The 18,113-nt window shown below is 41.5% G+C and overlaps 2 protein-coding genes across 7 annotated transcripts in view; both read right to left on the reverse strand.

Annotated features, from left to right (window-relative positions):
* The window catches only part of Trh (trachealess), a 74,477-nt gene extending 67,756 nt beyond the window's left edge, over nt 1–6,721 (reverse strand). For all 4 annotated transcript variants that reach the window (XM_064137190.1, XM_064137188.1, XM_064137187.1 and 1 more), the window contains exon 1: nt 6,134–6,721. In XM_064137190.1, the coding sequence (XP_063993260.1) occupies nt 6,134–6,405 (272 nt within the window). In that variant the 5' untranslated portion in view covers nt 6,406–6,721. The remainder of the gene's footprint in view (nt 1–6,133) is intronic.
* Nucleotides 6,722–8,822: 2,101 nt separating this feature from the next.
* Nucleotides 8,823–18,113, reverse strand: part of LOC135170956 (klarsicht protein) — a 47,263-nt gene continuing 37,972 nt past the window's right edge. For 2 of the 3 annotated variants that reach the window (XM_064137184.1, XM_064137183.1), the window contains exons 17-20: nt 17,002–17,165; nt 15,394–15,595; nt 12,871–13,232; nt 8,823–11,763 (exon numbers count right to left, since the gene is read on the reverse strand). In XM_064137184.1, coding sequence (XP_063993254.1) covers nt 11,493–11,763; nt 12,871–13,232; nt 15,394–15,595; nt 17,002–17,165 — 999 coding nt within the window. In that variant the 3' untranslated portion in view covers nt 8,823–11,492. The remainder of the gene's footprint in view (nt 11,764–12,870; nt 13,233–15,393; nt 15,596–17,001; nt 17,166–18,113) is intronic. The other variant, XR_010300460.1, reaches the window with a different exon arrangement.

Raw genomic sequence — 18,113 nt, forward strand, 5'->3', positions numbered from 1 at the left:
AGAGCGTGACTAATGTGCCATAACGGACTGGGAAAACAGTGATAATACGAATATAATTTTTTCATACTCTTCTTTGATATTCTTGTGCAACAACTATCGATCGGCATCGGTGCAGGTTTCTTGCTGCTCCTGGTCATTGTGGCACTTATCGTGTACCGGGGGATTAGGGGGAGCCGCACTATCGATCCCCTGGACACGGTCATCGAACATGGAATGACGAAAAAAAAATTCGATTCGAATATATTGGGAAAAAAAAAATTTATCGATAGAAGAAATGAATTGAATGGAGAGAAAAACATCAGCCACGTCAATTGTGCCGATTATTTCTCACGCACATGTACGTAAATGTTGGGAAAAAAAAACGATTGCGTCAGGAAGAGAGACAAGAAAATAATGAGCCAGAAAATGAATTAAGGGAAAAAAGTAGGATAGAAAGTGATAAGTCCGGATACTCGATTTCTTCACTTTAAAAACAATTTTTAATTCGAAAAGAATTCTCGATCTATGAAATATTCATTTGTCAATACCCTGACCAATGCCTACAAATGGATAATCAAGATTTCGCCCAAAGTCACTGAATAAAAAAAAAACCAATAGGAAAAAAATTCAATGCGAGAGAAAATATTTTCACACCCTCTGGAAGCCCTAAACCCCGTAAAGCGTAACTTAACATATTTTATTTGATTCTTTTTCGGGGATATTGGATAATAGTCCCAGGTAATAGGGTGGCACTGGAGGGTTTGGTTAAAGAGAGAGAGAGAGAGAGACTGGGCAACAACAAATTTCTACACCCCACAGGGCTTTTCTTTACTTCTTTCCACTCCTCAACGTTTTTTTATACCACTTTTTTTCACAACTCCCGTGGTACATCCGTTTCTCGCACCCCTGGCTGTTCGCATTAACGAATTTACATTTTTTAAATGGGATAGGGTGCCCACTCGCGGGGTGATAACTCGCGAGCCATTTGTTCCACGAAGAAATGAAACTCTCTTGAACACCCCCAACCCCTCGACCTCCTCACTTTCACCCCCTTCGCACTCGCAGTGTATATACACTGGTGGATACGCTTTCTTAATAAAGAATCACGACAGTCAAGACTGTGGAGTCTTTAAAATGAATTTGTCCCTCGGTAGCTGTAGCTCTCCTCGACCTGAGACTTGCCAGCAATTAATATCCATTCGAAGTGAAGTACAATGACACCTTTCAGACTCAACTTTTCCGGATGAATTTTCTATTGTTTTATGACACTCGTGGGATAAACTGTACTTTTCTTGTCCCATCGACAATTTTTTTAATTAATCAGACGTTAATCGGCGTTTGGATTTTGCGGCTCGCGCCAGAAAAAATTGTATCGATAGGAAAATAATGAATCGATAAGAGAAAAATATCGGTACATGACAACTTTTGATCGGCGTGACAGCGGTGACGAGTGAATACACCGCCTACACTGTCACTTGACCTCCCTTACGCCTCCGTAATCCAGCAGTTAACCTTATCAAACTCGATTCAACTCGTCCTAAACCCAGTCTCTTTCTTCCTCACTTTTATTTTTCCTCCTCTCTCCCTCTCTCTCTCTCTCGCTCCATCTGCGTTTATATCAATGCTACGAAACGTTATATACCATTACTGGCTTGACTTTGTTCACGCTGCCCACGAGATCTTTCATCCGGAACACGGTGCAATCATAATCTTAATTTCCAGTAACGGAAATGTAATTGAAAAATTCTCGCGAATACGTTCGACGGTGTTTTCGAAATTCCCTATTTTTTATTCACGATTTGTCGCTTTTTCGGCGTCAATCGGATTCTTTGAGTGGCCGTGGAATGAAATTCAGTTGACATTGGAAAATATGAAGCCGGGAAATGGAAAAATAATTCAAAAACCCTGAGGAAAGTGGTATAAAATGTAAAATATGTATGACAGATTATGTTTATGCATGCGGTCGTGGCACTCAGTATTTTTCTTTGATACGCACCCCCCCAATCTTGAAAATTTCACCGGGAAAAGTAAGGTGAAGGAGAGAAGAAAGTGAGATGAAAAGATTGTTGTTCGCCGGTATAAGATTTGAATAAAAGTATCCATACTCGATATAAAGGGAGTGCGGAGTGAGACTGTCTCCTTACAACTACGTCGAGCCTCATTAAATATGTATAGATTCGTACTTCTCGCCCCTTCCGAAAATTCCTACAATATCCCGGGATAATATTAGATAGCGCATGAATGATTACCCGGAGCATGTGTTTCGTCGATTGGAAGGAAGGGTATATTAGCGAGCAAGGAACGAGTACTTCATCTCAGTATTTCATACGTTCAGTTCATTAATTCAGAGAAACCCAAGACTCGATATTATGTAATAATAATAAAAAAAATCACGATAAATCGGAGAGAAAAAATTTTCGATGTTGCAGTCCTTAAAAAACCTTTACGCACTTGTTGCGTAATGAACCGTTACCTACAGTCGATAAGTTGACGTAGATTGCAGTAGTTGCACATCTACTTCCGGTTGAATTTCATATTCAAATGGGGAAAAAATTGAATGTTGAGAAAAACGCAAATGGTCTCAATTGAGTCGATGAAATTCTCCCCCTCGTTCCCAAAAAGAAGAGACAGAATATATTCTTAGCGCTCCCAAACGAGTTTTTTTTTACAATTCCCCAGATGAGATGTACACTCGGGCTGAATACTCAGAGTTTTCGGTATCGGATCGCGCGTGCCGACCGAACTTCATAAAAAAAAAATACAAAAAACACCTGACGAGAAAAAAAAAGATCCCGAAGTCCAGGATCTGGTGGGGCTACTGTTTCAGGGGATCAGCCTCGTGAAATCGATTGAGATGCGCTCCATCTGCCTCATCCTGAGTATCGTGTACCCCTTGTATTCTACACCTGGGTGAGAATAGATTCGTCAGGGCTCAATGGGAATTCACACCGTTGCAATCTAAATTTTAAAGCGACCTGTTGTTTGCGATTTTCATGATGATCAGGCGTGAGGTTAAAAAAACAAGTGGATAATCGCATTTCTTGGACCTGGACACAGCTGAGTTTGCCAACAATATCTCAATAATTGGAAGCTACATTTGCAAAATTGTAAATATTTTTCGACATTTTAAATTCTAAAAATTCGATGTTGCGGGGAGGGCCCGGAGCGCGTTGTATAATACGTCGAGGCAGTCAAGTTTCGGCAGGCTATAATCAATTCTGATTGCAGTCGGTCGGATCGCGGTGCGATCCACTCTCCGATAGCTGAGAGAAAAAAGGCCGATGGTACCCAACTACCGGGGGCCTCTGCGCTCCTCTTCGGCACATCGTGTACAGCGAAGGGCGACTGCACCACCGGGAGGGTGGTGGGGGCAAGAGGACGAAGGGCGGGGGGACTCTATAAGGAAGAAAAAAACCTCAGAGAGCGGTAAAATAGAAGAGGGCACACACTACCGCGCGATGTTACCTTGTGTCGGCGTGTGTTGGGGGAGTCGAATCTGAAAATCCTCTCACTCACTCTCTCCTCACTGTTTTCGATAAAAACCCCTTGCGGGGAGTTATTTATCGGTCGGCCCGGGACGCGACACACAAACTACCACGTGCAAACGCTCTCTATGTTAAAGGATAAGTAGAGAATGGTTTTTTATGATTTCTAAGACTATTGAGTCGAGCCATTCCGGCCACTGAGTGAATTCTGATGAAAATAGGGGGAGTGAAAAGTCTGGAATAATTGGGAGAGTTGATTATGCCCACCATTTTTGATTAATCGATTTCATCGTTGAATTCACCCGAAGGGTTGAGCCACCTCAAGAGGGTAAACAATAATGATAGAGAGACGGACTGGAACACCCGGTATAAGTACCGTACAGTGTATATACACGTACGGAGAAGTCTCCTCTTGCGAGAGAGACTGTCCGGAGAGCGGTGCGCATCGTGAGCGTTATTGAATGATGGCCCAGCCGACTACTAATGGGGCCGGACGCGCGCGGATGTAAGGGATCGGTAAGAAGCGTGCAAGAGACAGAGACAGTAACAGAGCAGTAAAAAAAACGAAAGATGAGGATGAAATAAAAGAAACAACACGACAGAGTAACTCGACAGCGGCGGATCAAGGTCCTCAGAGTGCACCACAGTTGGACGCGCGACTGATGTGAGTTAAGGGACACGAAATGCATTCTTCCGTCGTTTCGCTCAACTACCAATGGCAATCTGCCTTTTCTTTCGGTTATTTCTGTCCTTCGTTTGCCTCCAATATCTGGCAAAAGGTTATCGGGAAAGATTGACGATTTTTTTTTTGTCACACGGCACCGTCAACCAACCAACACCAGGACATCCCTCGATTAATTCATTCGATAATTCAGTTTTTTACATTAATAACGTATTATTTTTTACCCATAAAAAATAATGACTTTCATTATAAGAGCAATGTGTCATTAATTCTCGGATCGTGGAGATAATTCCAATACCGAGAAGAAATAATGATAATTGTCATATTACGGGGCTTGAGATGACGTTGAAAAATGTTAATCATAACGAAATCATCCCCGAAAAATCGTATCAAAAATGGGGGATCGATGTAGGGTCGTAACAATTACCCGAGCCGCGGGTTTTAACGACTTCCGAAAAATATCCTTCGATTTTTGACGTAATATCACTGCGATAAATTTGTGGCCCACGGGCGTCATGTGAATTCAGCTTTCACGCATATTATGCCTGATTTATATTTTGTCACATGTATTTTGCACACCACATTTTTGGCCGGTTTATGAGGATGAGAATAAATATGAAATTTAGATGTTTCATTTGGTTGGTCATTAATGTCGACGGAGTGAATGAATATTCACCCAGTGGAGTGTAGCGGTTCTGTCGAGTGGACACTTCTCTTCTTGATGAATAAATCGCAGAATATAGTGTGTGTTCCGGTGTGCTCGGGGCTATCGGTGTCCTCTCGAGAGCACGAATGAGTGACGAGGGTACTTAGTGCGCCTTCAGGGCGGCAACAAGTGGCATTCGGCATGACGCCGTTCGTGCGCACTCTGTCAACCTCTCCTTCTGGCATATTTCTTCTCATCATTCCCTCACCAGCCGATTCGTGATTAGGGAACGCGCTATGCAAATACCGGCTGACGCATTCGATCTTCACGAGGAGAATCGATTTTTTTTTTGGTAAATAAACGACGAGGGGGCGATGACAGATGTCCACGATGTGGAAATCGGGCCCTCGATGGTTTACCAAAAATAAACCGTAAATAGGGGCGAAGAGGGAACGGGAGAAAAGGAGAGGGGGATATACAGAAGAGGAGGAAATCACTGGAGCTCTGACGTGCCGGACTCGCGTGCCCAAGTGCACCACTCGGAGAACGTACACGCGGCTCGTGGATAATTGATAGCGGAATGCTAATAACCCGGACGAGCTAGGAATTATAATAGGTTTCTTGTCCAGTCACTCTCGTGTCCATCGGATCTCTCTCATCTCCTGTCTTCCTCGGATATGGTGGACGCGATGTGACACAGAAATTTCCGGTAAAAATTCTAGTCGACGGAGAGAAAAGTCGGTGAAAAATTACGACGATGGGCAGGAGAATGGAGTAGGTGGAGGTGGTGCTGGAATGTGTTTTATTCGCACGTAAAAATTCCTGTCTATATCCCATGTGCTGGAGAATATTGTAATCCCTCAAGCATCAATAGGAGCCTTTCCATCGATCCATCGATCGAATGATTGAAAAAAACAAGTGTTTTCAGGAGAACGTGATCGTTTGTCGAAATGAGGGAAAAATATTGGATAAATCCGGTCGACGTGTAGTATCAATCATTTGATCAACCGAGTGATTGACATTACATGGCACTTCACTCATTTTCATGTCGACGGTAAAAACAATCTCATGAATGATTTGCAATAGTCGCCGATTTCTTGAGGAACGAGATTCTGCCAACATGTGAAAGCTCTGGGGGTTTATCTGGAAATCTCAGGACACTCTGAGAGAAATTTTGCACTTTTCCAAAGGCGAATAATTAGGAAGAGTCTCTGAGGGAGAGGGTGAGGTCGGGGATCTTTGGGCTCACCCTCTCCTTGAAATAATCATCCCGCTTTGAATTTCCCGCGCGTCCCGCCCAACGAATCCGCCGACGCGCCACCTGCGTGAAAATTCACAAACCTGTAGCAGGGGAATCCCTGGGGGACGTGCAAATCCATGGGCATAGCTGGATGTCCACCAGCATGATGTGCCCCAGACAATCCATAATCGGTTCCAGCGGCAAGTGGTGGTTGCATCATCCCGGCAGCAGCAGCAGCATGATGTCCAGCAATCATGGCACCCCAGTGAAACCCTGGAGCAGCGGTCATTGCCGGCGGATGATCGAGCTCGAGGCCGCGTCCGGCGGCGGCACCACCACCACCGCCGCCAGCGACCCCGCCGCTCCTGTGCATCAACCACCCCTCCACAACGCTTATATTATAATCCTCGTACTAAAAAAAAATGGCGCTGAATCCCAAAAAACACCACAATTTCACTGGCACAACTGAAAACAAATCACGATTTTCAATTTTTTTTTTCACTTGTACACCACCACTCGATTATTTATCCAGCACCACAACTATTTTCACTATTTCCACGTCATTTTACCGGTTGTAAAATTGACAGAACCGCCGCTCCGCTGTCATTGTCAACGGTATATTCTGCACGACTGACAACCGAAACGAGTGCTAAGCTCGAACGTTGTGGCGAAAACGTAAACCTCGGGATGAGAACAAGGTCCGTTGGCTGGCGGTACTCGTGGTGGGGTAAACCCAGTACCCGGATGGGGGTGGGGTGATACTTTTGGTAGGTTGGACCAGAAGTTGGTTGTGCAGGTGCAGATGAAAAGGAAGAGGAGAAGGAGGCTGTGAGCCATGAGAGTGCAGACGCGGTTTACGCCACTCCAATCCGCGGGGCGGAGTTACCAACCGCTGCTACCGATGGCCACGTGATCGGTGCAAGAAAGTGGGAGAGGTAAGAGGGAGGGACGCACCCCCACGGCACACACCGACCGCCTACTGAGTGCTGTGAGACGCCCTCAGTGGAGGGGCGGGAGGGGTGAGGGGTTGCAAGAGGTGAGATTTTTTTTTTGTTGCCCTCTTTTATTTTGGGTGCACGGCTTTGGGAATTCTTTTCGGACACTTGTTGATTTGAATCGTCATTTTTGCGGGGAAATATTGCGGGAACAGTTTTGGAGATTTTGGGAATTTTTCGGAGGACATTAACTGGAAAATCTTGTTGAATCATTTAGAGAATTATTTTCATCAATAAAAGCACACCTCGCCCACATTTACCCAACAGAAATGCAACAAACGACAGCGTAAATAATTCAAATTAGAGTTAAGCACTTGAAACAATATAAAAAGGTAAAAAAAACAAAATGAATGGATTTTAATTACAAAAAGTGCGCAGAAAGTGTGTGATAGGGGTGACAAATGAAACTGGGAAAAAAAAAACAAAGACTTTACTGCTCAGCGTCAACTGGGGGATGGGGGTCAAGGGTTTTAAAGTGAGCAATAAAAAATTTAATCAAAATGCCCTCACGTTGATTTATATTTTCTCTCTTTATTCTTTTAACCCTTCTCGAAGAAGTCGCGTGTCAAAGCGCATCTGGACGCTGGATGAGGGGTAAAAACAGACCTCGGGGAGCCATCAGGGGCGCCACACACCATTTGCCTCGACTACTGCGTACTATAAAAATAATTCCACCACCTCCACGAGGATCTCCACGTTCTAGTTCAGTCCGCCAAACTCTGTGCTACGGTCCTACGACGTTGAATGCTCTCAGCTATTCGTCGACGGGGAAAAGAGTTTCTCGTAAATTACAAATTAGTGGCATTAAAACTTTTGCCATTAGATACGAATTTTCGGTGCTATCGGTCAGGTAGAATCTTAACGTGACAAATTCAACGATCTGCTATTCCAAACTTGTGCGGAAAATGTTTCCATAGGGGAGAGATTCTCGGCGCGAGTTTTGAACTTTGTCGTACGTTAAAAAAATGAATCTTGCTGTGAAATTTCGAAATAGGAACATTTGAAATCTCACCGCGTCCCTCAAACTCCAAATTGAAGTCCACAAGTCCCACCTTAAGATGGAATTTTCTTGCACTGAGAAAATTCAAAAAAATCGTCAGCTGAAAATGATCACGAAAGGACGGGGACTTAAATTAGGACGAGACCTCTCGCATTACTCCCTTAATAAAATTACATACATATACATTCCATACCTAATTTGCCTGGGCCCGAAATGGGTCCGACTGCAAAGGGATACCCCGCACTTTACCAATGGGCAATGAAGGATAAAAAAAAAGAGACAGGAAAAAAAATTAAAGGAGAATGAGGTGGACGTTCTCAGTGCGGTTAAGTGGATTTCTCCGAGGAAAATAATTCGGTGGATCAAGGCGCAAGGGCTACAGGTGTGAGTCGTAATAACACAGCTAAATTGACCCCTGACCCATCAGGATATAAAGCCCGCGGATTGCTGACTCTCTCGATTTGAAAGAGAATGAGAGGGGATTGGTTGAATACCACCAATCATGGAGCATATACTATGTATCAATCGAGCCAAGGAATCATTATCCTGGGGGCCTGAATTGTCGGCATTAGTGTATGCCGTCCCTTCCTTGATTCGAGTCAAAGTACTTCGGCGTTAAGTACTTGGGGTTTCTACGTGGCGATATTGGGTCCTTCGGCGTCTTCAAACGTCCCTTTATTGGTGTAATTTTATTTAAAAGAAAATTTGTAGTAAATTATTGACGATTGAATACACCATGGGAAAATACTGGATAAAGTACACGGAGAGAAAAGTCCTAGAATAAAATACAAGATATTCCGGAAGAAAAATCCATTTAACTTTATTTTCCAAAAATTCCAAAGTACAACTGCGTATTCAATGGGAATACTTAACCAGTACATTTGTTAGTACAGAACTGTGTTAAAATAATTGTTGGAACGTTACAAATACGTCGAATGATCTATGACACTGACGATGAATATAACTCAGGGACCAAAAAATCGTATTGAATCCCCCGGGGCTGTTTTGAGCAATTGGGCCTTGTTCAGGTTTGAGTAAAAAAGATAATTTATTTTAAAAAATGTTCCCCTTCTCAATATTCAGGTTCATCTTTCTGTTACCACATGAAATGGAAGTAAATTTATTTCTTACAATAAAAGCTACAATCGTCCTCTCGATCGATACAAATGCTGAGCTTAAAAAAAATTCTACAATGCAAATCTCCTGATTCCTAAGACGGATTACTCCCTAGTGATACATAAGCATCTGATAATATTTTTTTTTTATTTTCTTCGTTTTTTTTTCACTCATTTTTAATTTTATTGAACAGTGAAAAATGCATGCAAAATATTCTAGATTATTCAGCACAGTATTATTTACGAACTGATTGCAAAGCTCAGGTTAAAATACATTTTACAAATGGTCATTGCAATCGTTCCATTCAAAATCGGAGTACAAATATAATTAATATTATTCATTCCATATTAATGAACTAATATAACGTGGATGAATAGTGTTTATGTTCAGGTACTTTATACACATTATCATGATGTTAATTTAAGGCAGTAGATCACCAAAAAATCTTCTATGTCTCATTTTTATATACCTCAAGTAAATGCTATATACTTTGCATGATAATGCACTAAGGCTGTCTTGAATGTCAAATACTCTTTAAAATACATTTTTCATTTTCGAGCAGTGGGGGGGAGGGATATTTCTCAGGCACTAGTTCTTCCACCAAAGTCTCAATCGATTGTAATCATAGCTCCTTTTTCTCTATTTTTTTTTCTCTATTTTCCTTTAATTTTTCCCACCTTCTCTAATTTTTTAGGTGCTATTAAGTTACACTTTCGATTGTGCTGATGCATAAGTACATCGTTCGATCTCACTCCCCGAACTGCTCTCGTTTTATAACGAAAGATACTATGTATTAAATATTTTTATTTTACACTATCCTCGAAGTTTGTCCCTTAAATTTTCAAGAGACCCTCGACTGAATAAAAATATTGGAGGATCTCAACTCTATTGATACAGGTGGTAGCCAAAGGACAAATTCTCATTCATCGAAATTCGTGATTTAGTTTTGAATGAGGAGATGAGTCAGTGAGACTATAATTTCTCTTTCAAGGACTTCATCTCCTTATTAGTCACTCATTTTTTCGCTTTCCTTACTTTCCATCCTCAAGGCACTTTGATATATCTGACGTATTGCAAAAAAAAATAATAATAATAATAGCTGGAACAATATCGAATATACAAATTGTCCAATGACTAGTCACGTGAAAGAATCATCATAATATTATAAATATTGTGGGATCCTAAATATTGGACGTTTTTACTGGGCACTTGGTAGTGATTCTGAATAAAAATTGATTTGTAAAATTGTTAAAGTAACACATCCTCCGAAGTACAATATTTTTTCATACGTACCATTCAATTTTTCCATATTTCTCTTGAACGTTACCACTTAATGGCAAATATATACAGTCTCTCTCTAACTGTTACATAAATAATCATAATAAACACTCTGTTGTATGGATTTATAGAAAAATCCGGTAAAAATAATATATCTGATGTCGTGAGATACTATCGACATCAGAGTAATCACTCGATTTATGGTACAGCATGCAACGTAACGTAAAAACTCTGTATTTCTAACAAATAGAAATTGATTAAAAAAAATAATAAATGAGAAAAATGGCCATCGAGTGCATTTGCGTTTGATAGAAAAATTCGGTTGATATTGACGAGGTTTGAACAACTCAATATTCGTTAATAGGATCGAAGGATTCAGTTGAATGGCGGATTTCAGTGAATAAGACAAGTTCATTCGATTTTGGATTGAAATAATATATTTGGGGGGTAAACACGGGCGTTGTATCAATCGAGATTCGATAATATCAACCGAATTTTCATATCAGTCTGAAGAAAATCACACCAGGCTTCACTAATTATTGGCACACTCCAGTAAAAAATATTCATATAAAAAAGATCACGTTCACAAATTTCATCCAAAAGTCTGTAAATTGATAATCGTCTAGTTGATCCTCAGATCACTGGAATATATGAGTACGAAAATAATTTTGATTATTTATGAATTTTCTCTTGATCAATCTATTCTTATAAAATGATAAAAATATTCTGATATCGATATTCATAAATATTAATATTCTCGTATGAGATACACTGTAACCCAGTTACATTCAGTCTCGGGTTATTGTGAAATATATAGTCTTGACGCGTGTAATTGTATCAGAATTCACGGTTACAACATTTTTCACTTACCTCTTGGTGTCAGAATGTCGTCAATTGGTCAATTGAGACGTGAAAAATGGGAAAAAAATTACTCGATTATCGTCGAGGAATATCGAAGGCAATCACTTTTCATCGGTCGAAGTTGCTGAAAAAAATTTCGTTCGTCTGGCTCTCATGGGCAGTCGAAAATAATCTCTGAACGTTTTCGCGAACGTTGAGAAATTATTTATCTTAAACTGGTGGTGGTCCTCGGACATAGCGAAGTTGGGGTGTGAGGGACAGGTTGAGACTGTTGCCAGCCTCGCAGCAATGGGGCTCCAGGAGGCAGGCGGCACAGAGAAGGGCTACGATGGCCAATTGAAAGGGCAAAGCCGCTCGGAGAATTCTCCAGACCCAGCTCTTTGGCAAATTTGGATCATCGTCTGGATCATCCCCTGCCACAATGTGCTTTGACTTCTGGAGGAAGTCACTGCTCGGTGAGGATAATCGTTTCTTACGTTTACTGGATGTAACAAAAATTTTTCAATATTTACTGTAAAAATATTTTGATCATTCGTTTGAGAATTTTATTCTGTTCTTTGACAGAATAAAATCTCAACGAAATGGAAGAAAAGCGAGAGAAAAGCCACGAAGACGCGTAAGAGAGTTTTTACAACTTTTTTTTACGATGCAATACCGGAGGGTTGGTCCTGGGTATTTCCAGGAACTAAACCTATTACCTCAGAGTCTACGGGGCCAGTGATTAAACGAAACTATAAAAAAAATAAGGGGTGATGATACATCTTGAAACAAAGTTAAATGAGGTGATTGAGATGGTGAAAATTGGGGAATAATTTCATACCAGAAAAACGTGATGATTCTTACTGCAATAATTGACAATGGAATAAAAGGCCAAATACCCCACAAGTAAAATGAACTAAATTCTAATCATATAACGTCCTAATTTTCTAACCCCCTCACACACGGATTACTGGTCATATTCAAAAATATATCGGATAGTCCGGAACAGTTTCTCCGTTTTTTTTTTTCATTTTTTCCAAGTGCCAAATAAGTGTCGTTTTTTCGACTCGTCGTCCTGCAATTTGCATAACGTTGAAACGACCAAGTGGAGGGGTACGAATTAGAGCAGCTATTTAGCCCCTAAGTGTAGGTAAAAGAAAGTAAGAGATGGGGGTGTTAAAAGTCAGTTCATAACGTCGCCTCTATAACGACCGCTCTTTCATTTGAATATAACGCCATAGAGTGTGTAAGACGGAAAAATTCCTCATAGTCTGCACAATAAGTACGTTTGAACAGAGTAAAACACTAGGGAAATGAATTATAGGATTTCATAAGCACCTTCAACTCTCCGTCTTGGTGTGCCTGACACCCTTCAGTAAATTCTCTCACTTCTTAATATAACTTTGAGGAATTTTCCACGACTCACATGTCCTGATGATATATATCTCATCAATTCGATATTTACCCGTAAATTCTCACGTTCGTAATATTCCCTCTTCCATTTTTTATCGTTTTCCAGCAAATTCAGAGATTGTTTTTCGAGACGGGAAATTTTATTTAAAAAACTCGATCCATACGGACAGAGCTACTTTAGTCGTGAGTTACATACCTCGTTGTAAATTTCGTTTGCGTATTTCGATTGACAACTTTTGCCTCGACACTCGCAGCAGTCCTGACAATCAGTTCGCGACACTGCTTTTGAAGGCTCCTCAATTCAGCCTCAGCATCCTCCACCCTCTTCCACAGCCCCATAAGTGCATCGGAGCCAGGGGCTAATTGGCTCTCAAGGCTCCGGGTGAGCCGACGTAGTGCAGCTAGTCTACGCTCACGTTCGCTCAATTCCTGCTCACTTCCACTATCCGATATACCACTGTCCGAGAATGTTCCACCCTCTTGGCCGAGGCTCATTACACCAGGTTCGGGAAATTGTTTTGTGATACCCTCGATCAGGGTTTCCTCGTTCAACGCACTCTGAAAATCGAAAAAACATGTTTTTCGTTTAACAAAAAAGTATGTACCACTTTTATCAAGGTATATATTACCGAATACGGGATAATCCAGTACGGATAGAAGGCCAAGACGGCGAAGGGAATGATATAGATTCAGTGGAAGTCCCGGGAAATGTGGGACAGAGACAGACAGAGAATCGGGGAACGGGAGTGCTGAGGGAAAAGCCCTGGAGGAGTGTGTTCTTTGGTAGCCAAGGAACTCAGACAGAGGCAAAAGGGAACCTCAGGGAAACCAAGAAGCGAGAGTAGATTTAGGCTGTTTGCAGCTAGAGCGCCAGAGACGACGGGGAACGAGCCTCCGGTAATGAAAAGCGCGATCCGCATACCAAGTAGGTCTCTCTACGATTCCGGAGTATGAACCTAGTCTAGCCGTGTTAGGTGTGGCGTTGTGGAGTTTTACTCAAGGGGTCAAACACCAGGCGACCTGGACTTGAAAGTAAACTCCATAATTTTTTTTTTATTAATTTCCGAGGGGAGAAATGAAAAATAGCCGATTGACAATAATATCATGATGATAGGAATGATGAAAATTTTGTTTTGTGTCCGAGAAATCGTGGCAAATTTCCAAGCGCATTGTTGGCACGATCATCCAGAGTTCCTCCATATTGATGGATACTAAATAAAATATCAGATATAAGGGTCAAGGCAGTAGAGAAGAGATGGGGGATCAAGGGAACTCGATGGTTTAGGTTTGTGTGTATTTTTTTTTCCTCGTGGACGCCTCCACTCTGTTTCACCCAAAAAGGTGAGTCGGTTTTTCCCAAGGGAGGCTCGGATCGTTAATCGCCAGGACGATTTTCTTTCGTATCACGTACGGGGATGGCCCGTGGAATCAGCGTAAAAATACAAATTTAATATCACTGGGTATCGGGGAGAGAGCGGTGGATGGGGGGGTACACAACGAGACATTTTCCTCGGTCTTCTGTTGAACTGTAACTCCTGTAGATACATCTTTTAATACATTGCCTGGGAGCTTTGTTGCTAAATCGTTGCAATTTTCACTTGTACACGGTACGTGACGGAAATCAACCATCGAAAGCTGTTCTCGGTTCACAATTGTTACATTATTTTTATCGTAACATCGCATTTATGTTGATAATCATATTTATTGTTGTACATTCACTTTGATAGTTCGTGGGAACCGAAAATATTAAACTGAATGTGATACAAAATAAAAAATCAAAAATTTTCTTCAGCAAGTAAAGAAAATCGCGGAAAATCCTTTGATCCGCAAACTAATTTGCCAGTGTATTTTCTCAATAAAGACCCAGAGAAGAGAAAAACGGTGATTCTCAGAGGGATGAGGGGGTTGGAAAGGGAACTAGTGGGGGAATACCAATGCAGAATATCCGAAATGATTCCTCAGGGAGTCGTAGCTCCAACGAGTATATCCGAACGAAGAAGAAATGCTGTGTCTCCTTAAGAGCAAAGAGTATCGAATTATTTCTTTTATATGAGCGAAGGGATCACGTAGTGGTGTAACACCGAGTGACAAAGAATAACGAAAAAAACCTACCACAGAAGTAGTATGTAAAAGTAGTATGAGAGTATCTTGGTTTAGTTGAGTAAAGCTGTACATCTTCCCTGACATGTAAAATGAGCACGAGCATAGGAGCGATTGGAAAAGTCACACGATGAGAAACCAACTCGTAGGGTAAGAGTTTTACTTTATATGCAAATCGGCTTTGAAAGAATTCTGAGGAAGTAAAAATATTTTTCATTCGGTGAATTTAGGAGGGAGGGAGATTTCTTTGAAAACTTGCACCCGATATTTGCATTTAGTGGGATGAAAAATAATTCTACAACAAATGATAATTCAGTAGTTGAGGGGTAAAAGGAGATACGTCGACTTATTTTCGAATTGCTTTTGAAATTAGTCGAGTTCCAGTTCATCACAGGTGATATTAACACATCTGAGCTCATGTACCGACCAATTTCCGATGAAAACTGATATGTTTTCTCATTTCCTTCCTTCATCCTCATTACTTTCTTGATGAGCTTCCTAAGAATCAATTCAATTTCCTTCCAATGACTCGATCTATAATGAGTTCCTTCTCCGCACCTCCGAACCCGCTGTGCTACATCAGCAGGAAAATAATTTCGATTCGCAAAGCTGAATTTACCTGTGAGTTTACATCCTGTTTCTCCGACAGTAGTCTGGCAACGTCTCGAACCGAGGAGGCAACTTCTGATGTTGCACCAGCCTGCAGGGCTGCATCCAGTACGGCCAGGGTGTCCTTGTCCCTCTGGAGGGCATTCTGAAGCTCAGTAAGACGAGTGAGGAATTGCTGGACAGCCTGGAGTGCACATAACTGCTGATTTCCCCTGTAAGAAAGTACAATTTCATCGTATTCAGATGTTTGAATGAAAAAAAATCGTAGGAAAAAATTTAGAGAAAGTTAGGGCTCAATTGGAAATATCAATCGATGGACGATGAAATTGCTCGGGGACATATTGGGTTCATTGGGCAGCGGTTGACGTTGGCCAAATATTGTGAGAGGTAATGAAGCCTCCAATGCAAACAGAGAGTGAGAAAAGCGAAAAAGGTGGGCGGTGGGATATGTATAGGGGCTTTCGCGACCCATGTCACGGGATTACCCGGGATTTCCCTTGGATTCTGTGCTTTAATCGCACTTTCTCCCCCCCGATTCTATACACAACTACGTGTCACTTATGGGAATGGTCTCGACGAATTTCATCGCGATTTTACTTACGCTTCATTTGTGGAAATGTTCATCAATCAAAATTGTATTGATAAATTTTTTAATTTTTCTGCAAATCGGGTTCCGTATTTAATATGTTCAGGAAGAAAAAATAGATTTTGATTTACAAATTATCAAATAAATAGTAATGAATTCGTCGAATCCGGGGGCGGAATCAGAGAGATTTAAATCTCAGGTCTTTGGGTCAGTGGTCAAGCGCTTTCTCTGGTCATCCCCGGGGGGAAAAGCCCTATCGGCAGTGGGGGATCATAGGATACGATTTAGGAATTAAAATGGAGATTAATGTATTACGAGGAGGACTACGATTCTCCCTTGAATTTCATTAAATATTCACTTCTGTTTTATTTTATTGTCTTTATTGTCTGATCCACCGATCAAAAGAAATGGGCAGTCACAATTCTGCGATATTTTTCCGGGTAAATATTGTCTCCATAATTAATTAACAATTACGTATTCAACCGCATGGACACATTTACCGCGTCGTACAGTGGGCCATTTTAAAACCCATCATGTTTGACGTAAAAGTGTCAAGAAACGTTGAGTTTACAACCGCGAGGGATGTCATATAATAAAACAGACTGTCCAGTTTTCATTACCCCATGAAGCATTAACGATCGTCTTCTGGACACCGAATCCACCCTCTCAATGCTCTCGTCCACACTTTATTTATTTATCCATTTTTTTTCCTCCCCAAATGGTGGAAGGTTTGAACTGATGGAGCGTGGAGGAGAAAAGGGCGTTTGCCAATCAGATCGATACATCGAGATTGCACTTGAACGAGGTAAAATGTTATTCTTTGCCTCGGGGCCCCAGGGCCGAATGAATTCTGGTAATAATTTGGAAGAAGAGTGTTTACAAAAAGGCGAGGGGTCGATGGATCGTTCATTTTGCCAAAGAAAAAATATTTTATCAACTTTACTGGAAATTGAAGTCTTGAGTTTTGGATTTTTGGGGGTAAGTCGTGCAGAAAATTTAATTTTAAAAAATGTCGAACAGATAAGGGCTTACCTTTGGAAGGCCTCGTCCCACACTCGGTACAAATCAGCAACGGCATCCTTCAGGGATACGGAGACTGAGGTGGCAGCTGCTCCAAGATCCGTGATCAACCTGTGTGCTGATACATTGAGGGCCAACATTGCGGTTTTGCGTTCCCTCAGTGTGGCAAGCTCACTCTGTAACATCAAATATACATTTTTACTGCCTCGTTCCCGCAACTTAACTCAAATGAATCGCACAACCGTACTGCCGGTAAAAAGAAAAAAAAAAGTTGTAGTGAGGGTGGATTTATGGGCGTTTAGGTGGAAAAACGTATGAACTCTGTTTCCCAAAGTAGTAAAAAAAATGTCTTACATCGAAGAAAGAAAAAGTATTTTAAAAAATCGTTGTTGCGACTCATATATTCGCTGGGAAAGAATGGAATCGTTAGGAACGTTAGAAGTCATCCCATTCCCCCAGTCCTGGGGACCTGGAAACATCTCCTGGAGTCAACAACAACTAGGAAATTCGTCGATTTTCGGTCTCCCAGATGATGACTAGTCCGGGAGTGTCTTTTACGACGATAAGTCCTCTCTCCCGGTGACCGGTCACGGATGCCCTCGGTACACGAGTCCTCTCGGATCGTTGTGGTGCAACATCGTAAACTCACCGGCAGGGACGAGGGGTTATTTATGCGGTCCTCGTCGGCCACCTCAAGTAGGACGACGGAAACGTGACAACGTGACGCGGTTACTCCATCGTAGTTCACCATCCAACCAACCACTTACATCCCTTACGCTACTATATCCCCCCATCTATCCTAACACTGGATATCCAACCGTTCCATCTTTCCTCTGGTGCCTACACATTTCGTGTGTAAACCGTGGATGTAAACTTTGTAGGACACGTTTATGTCCTCGTTTCGATACGGTTATTACCGATAACCCTGTGACTACTAATTGACGACAGGTGTTCGACGAAAGGTCGAATTATTAAAACTTGATTTTATCATTAAAATTTACTTATGACTTTGACAATCGTCCGGGTGATTAGATTAATTGGGAAGGGTAAGAGAAGTTGAGCTATTGATTTCTAATTACCTTCACTCCTGATATTCAATTGATCTTCAGGCATTAGAATTTATA

The sequence above is a fragment of the Diachasmimorpha longicaudata genome, chromosome 18, assembly GCF_034640455.1.
Source record: "Diachasmimorpha longicaudata isolate KC_UGA_2023 chromosome 18, iyDiaLong2, whole genome shotgun sequence".
In the NCBI taxonomy this organism is placed as follows: Eukaryota; Metazoa; Arthropoda; class Insecta; order Hymenoptera; family Braconidae; genus Diachasmimorpha; species Diachasmimorpha longicaudata.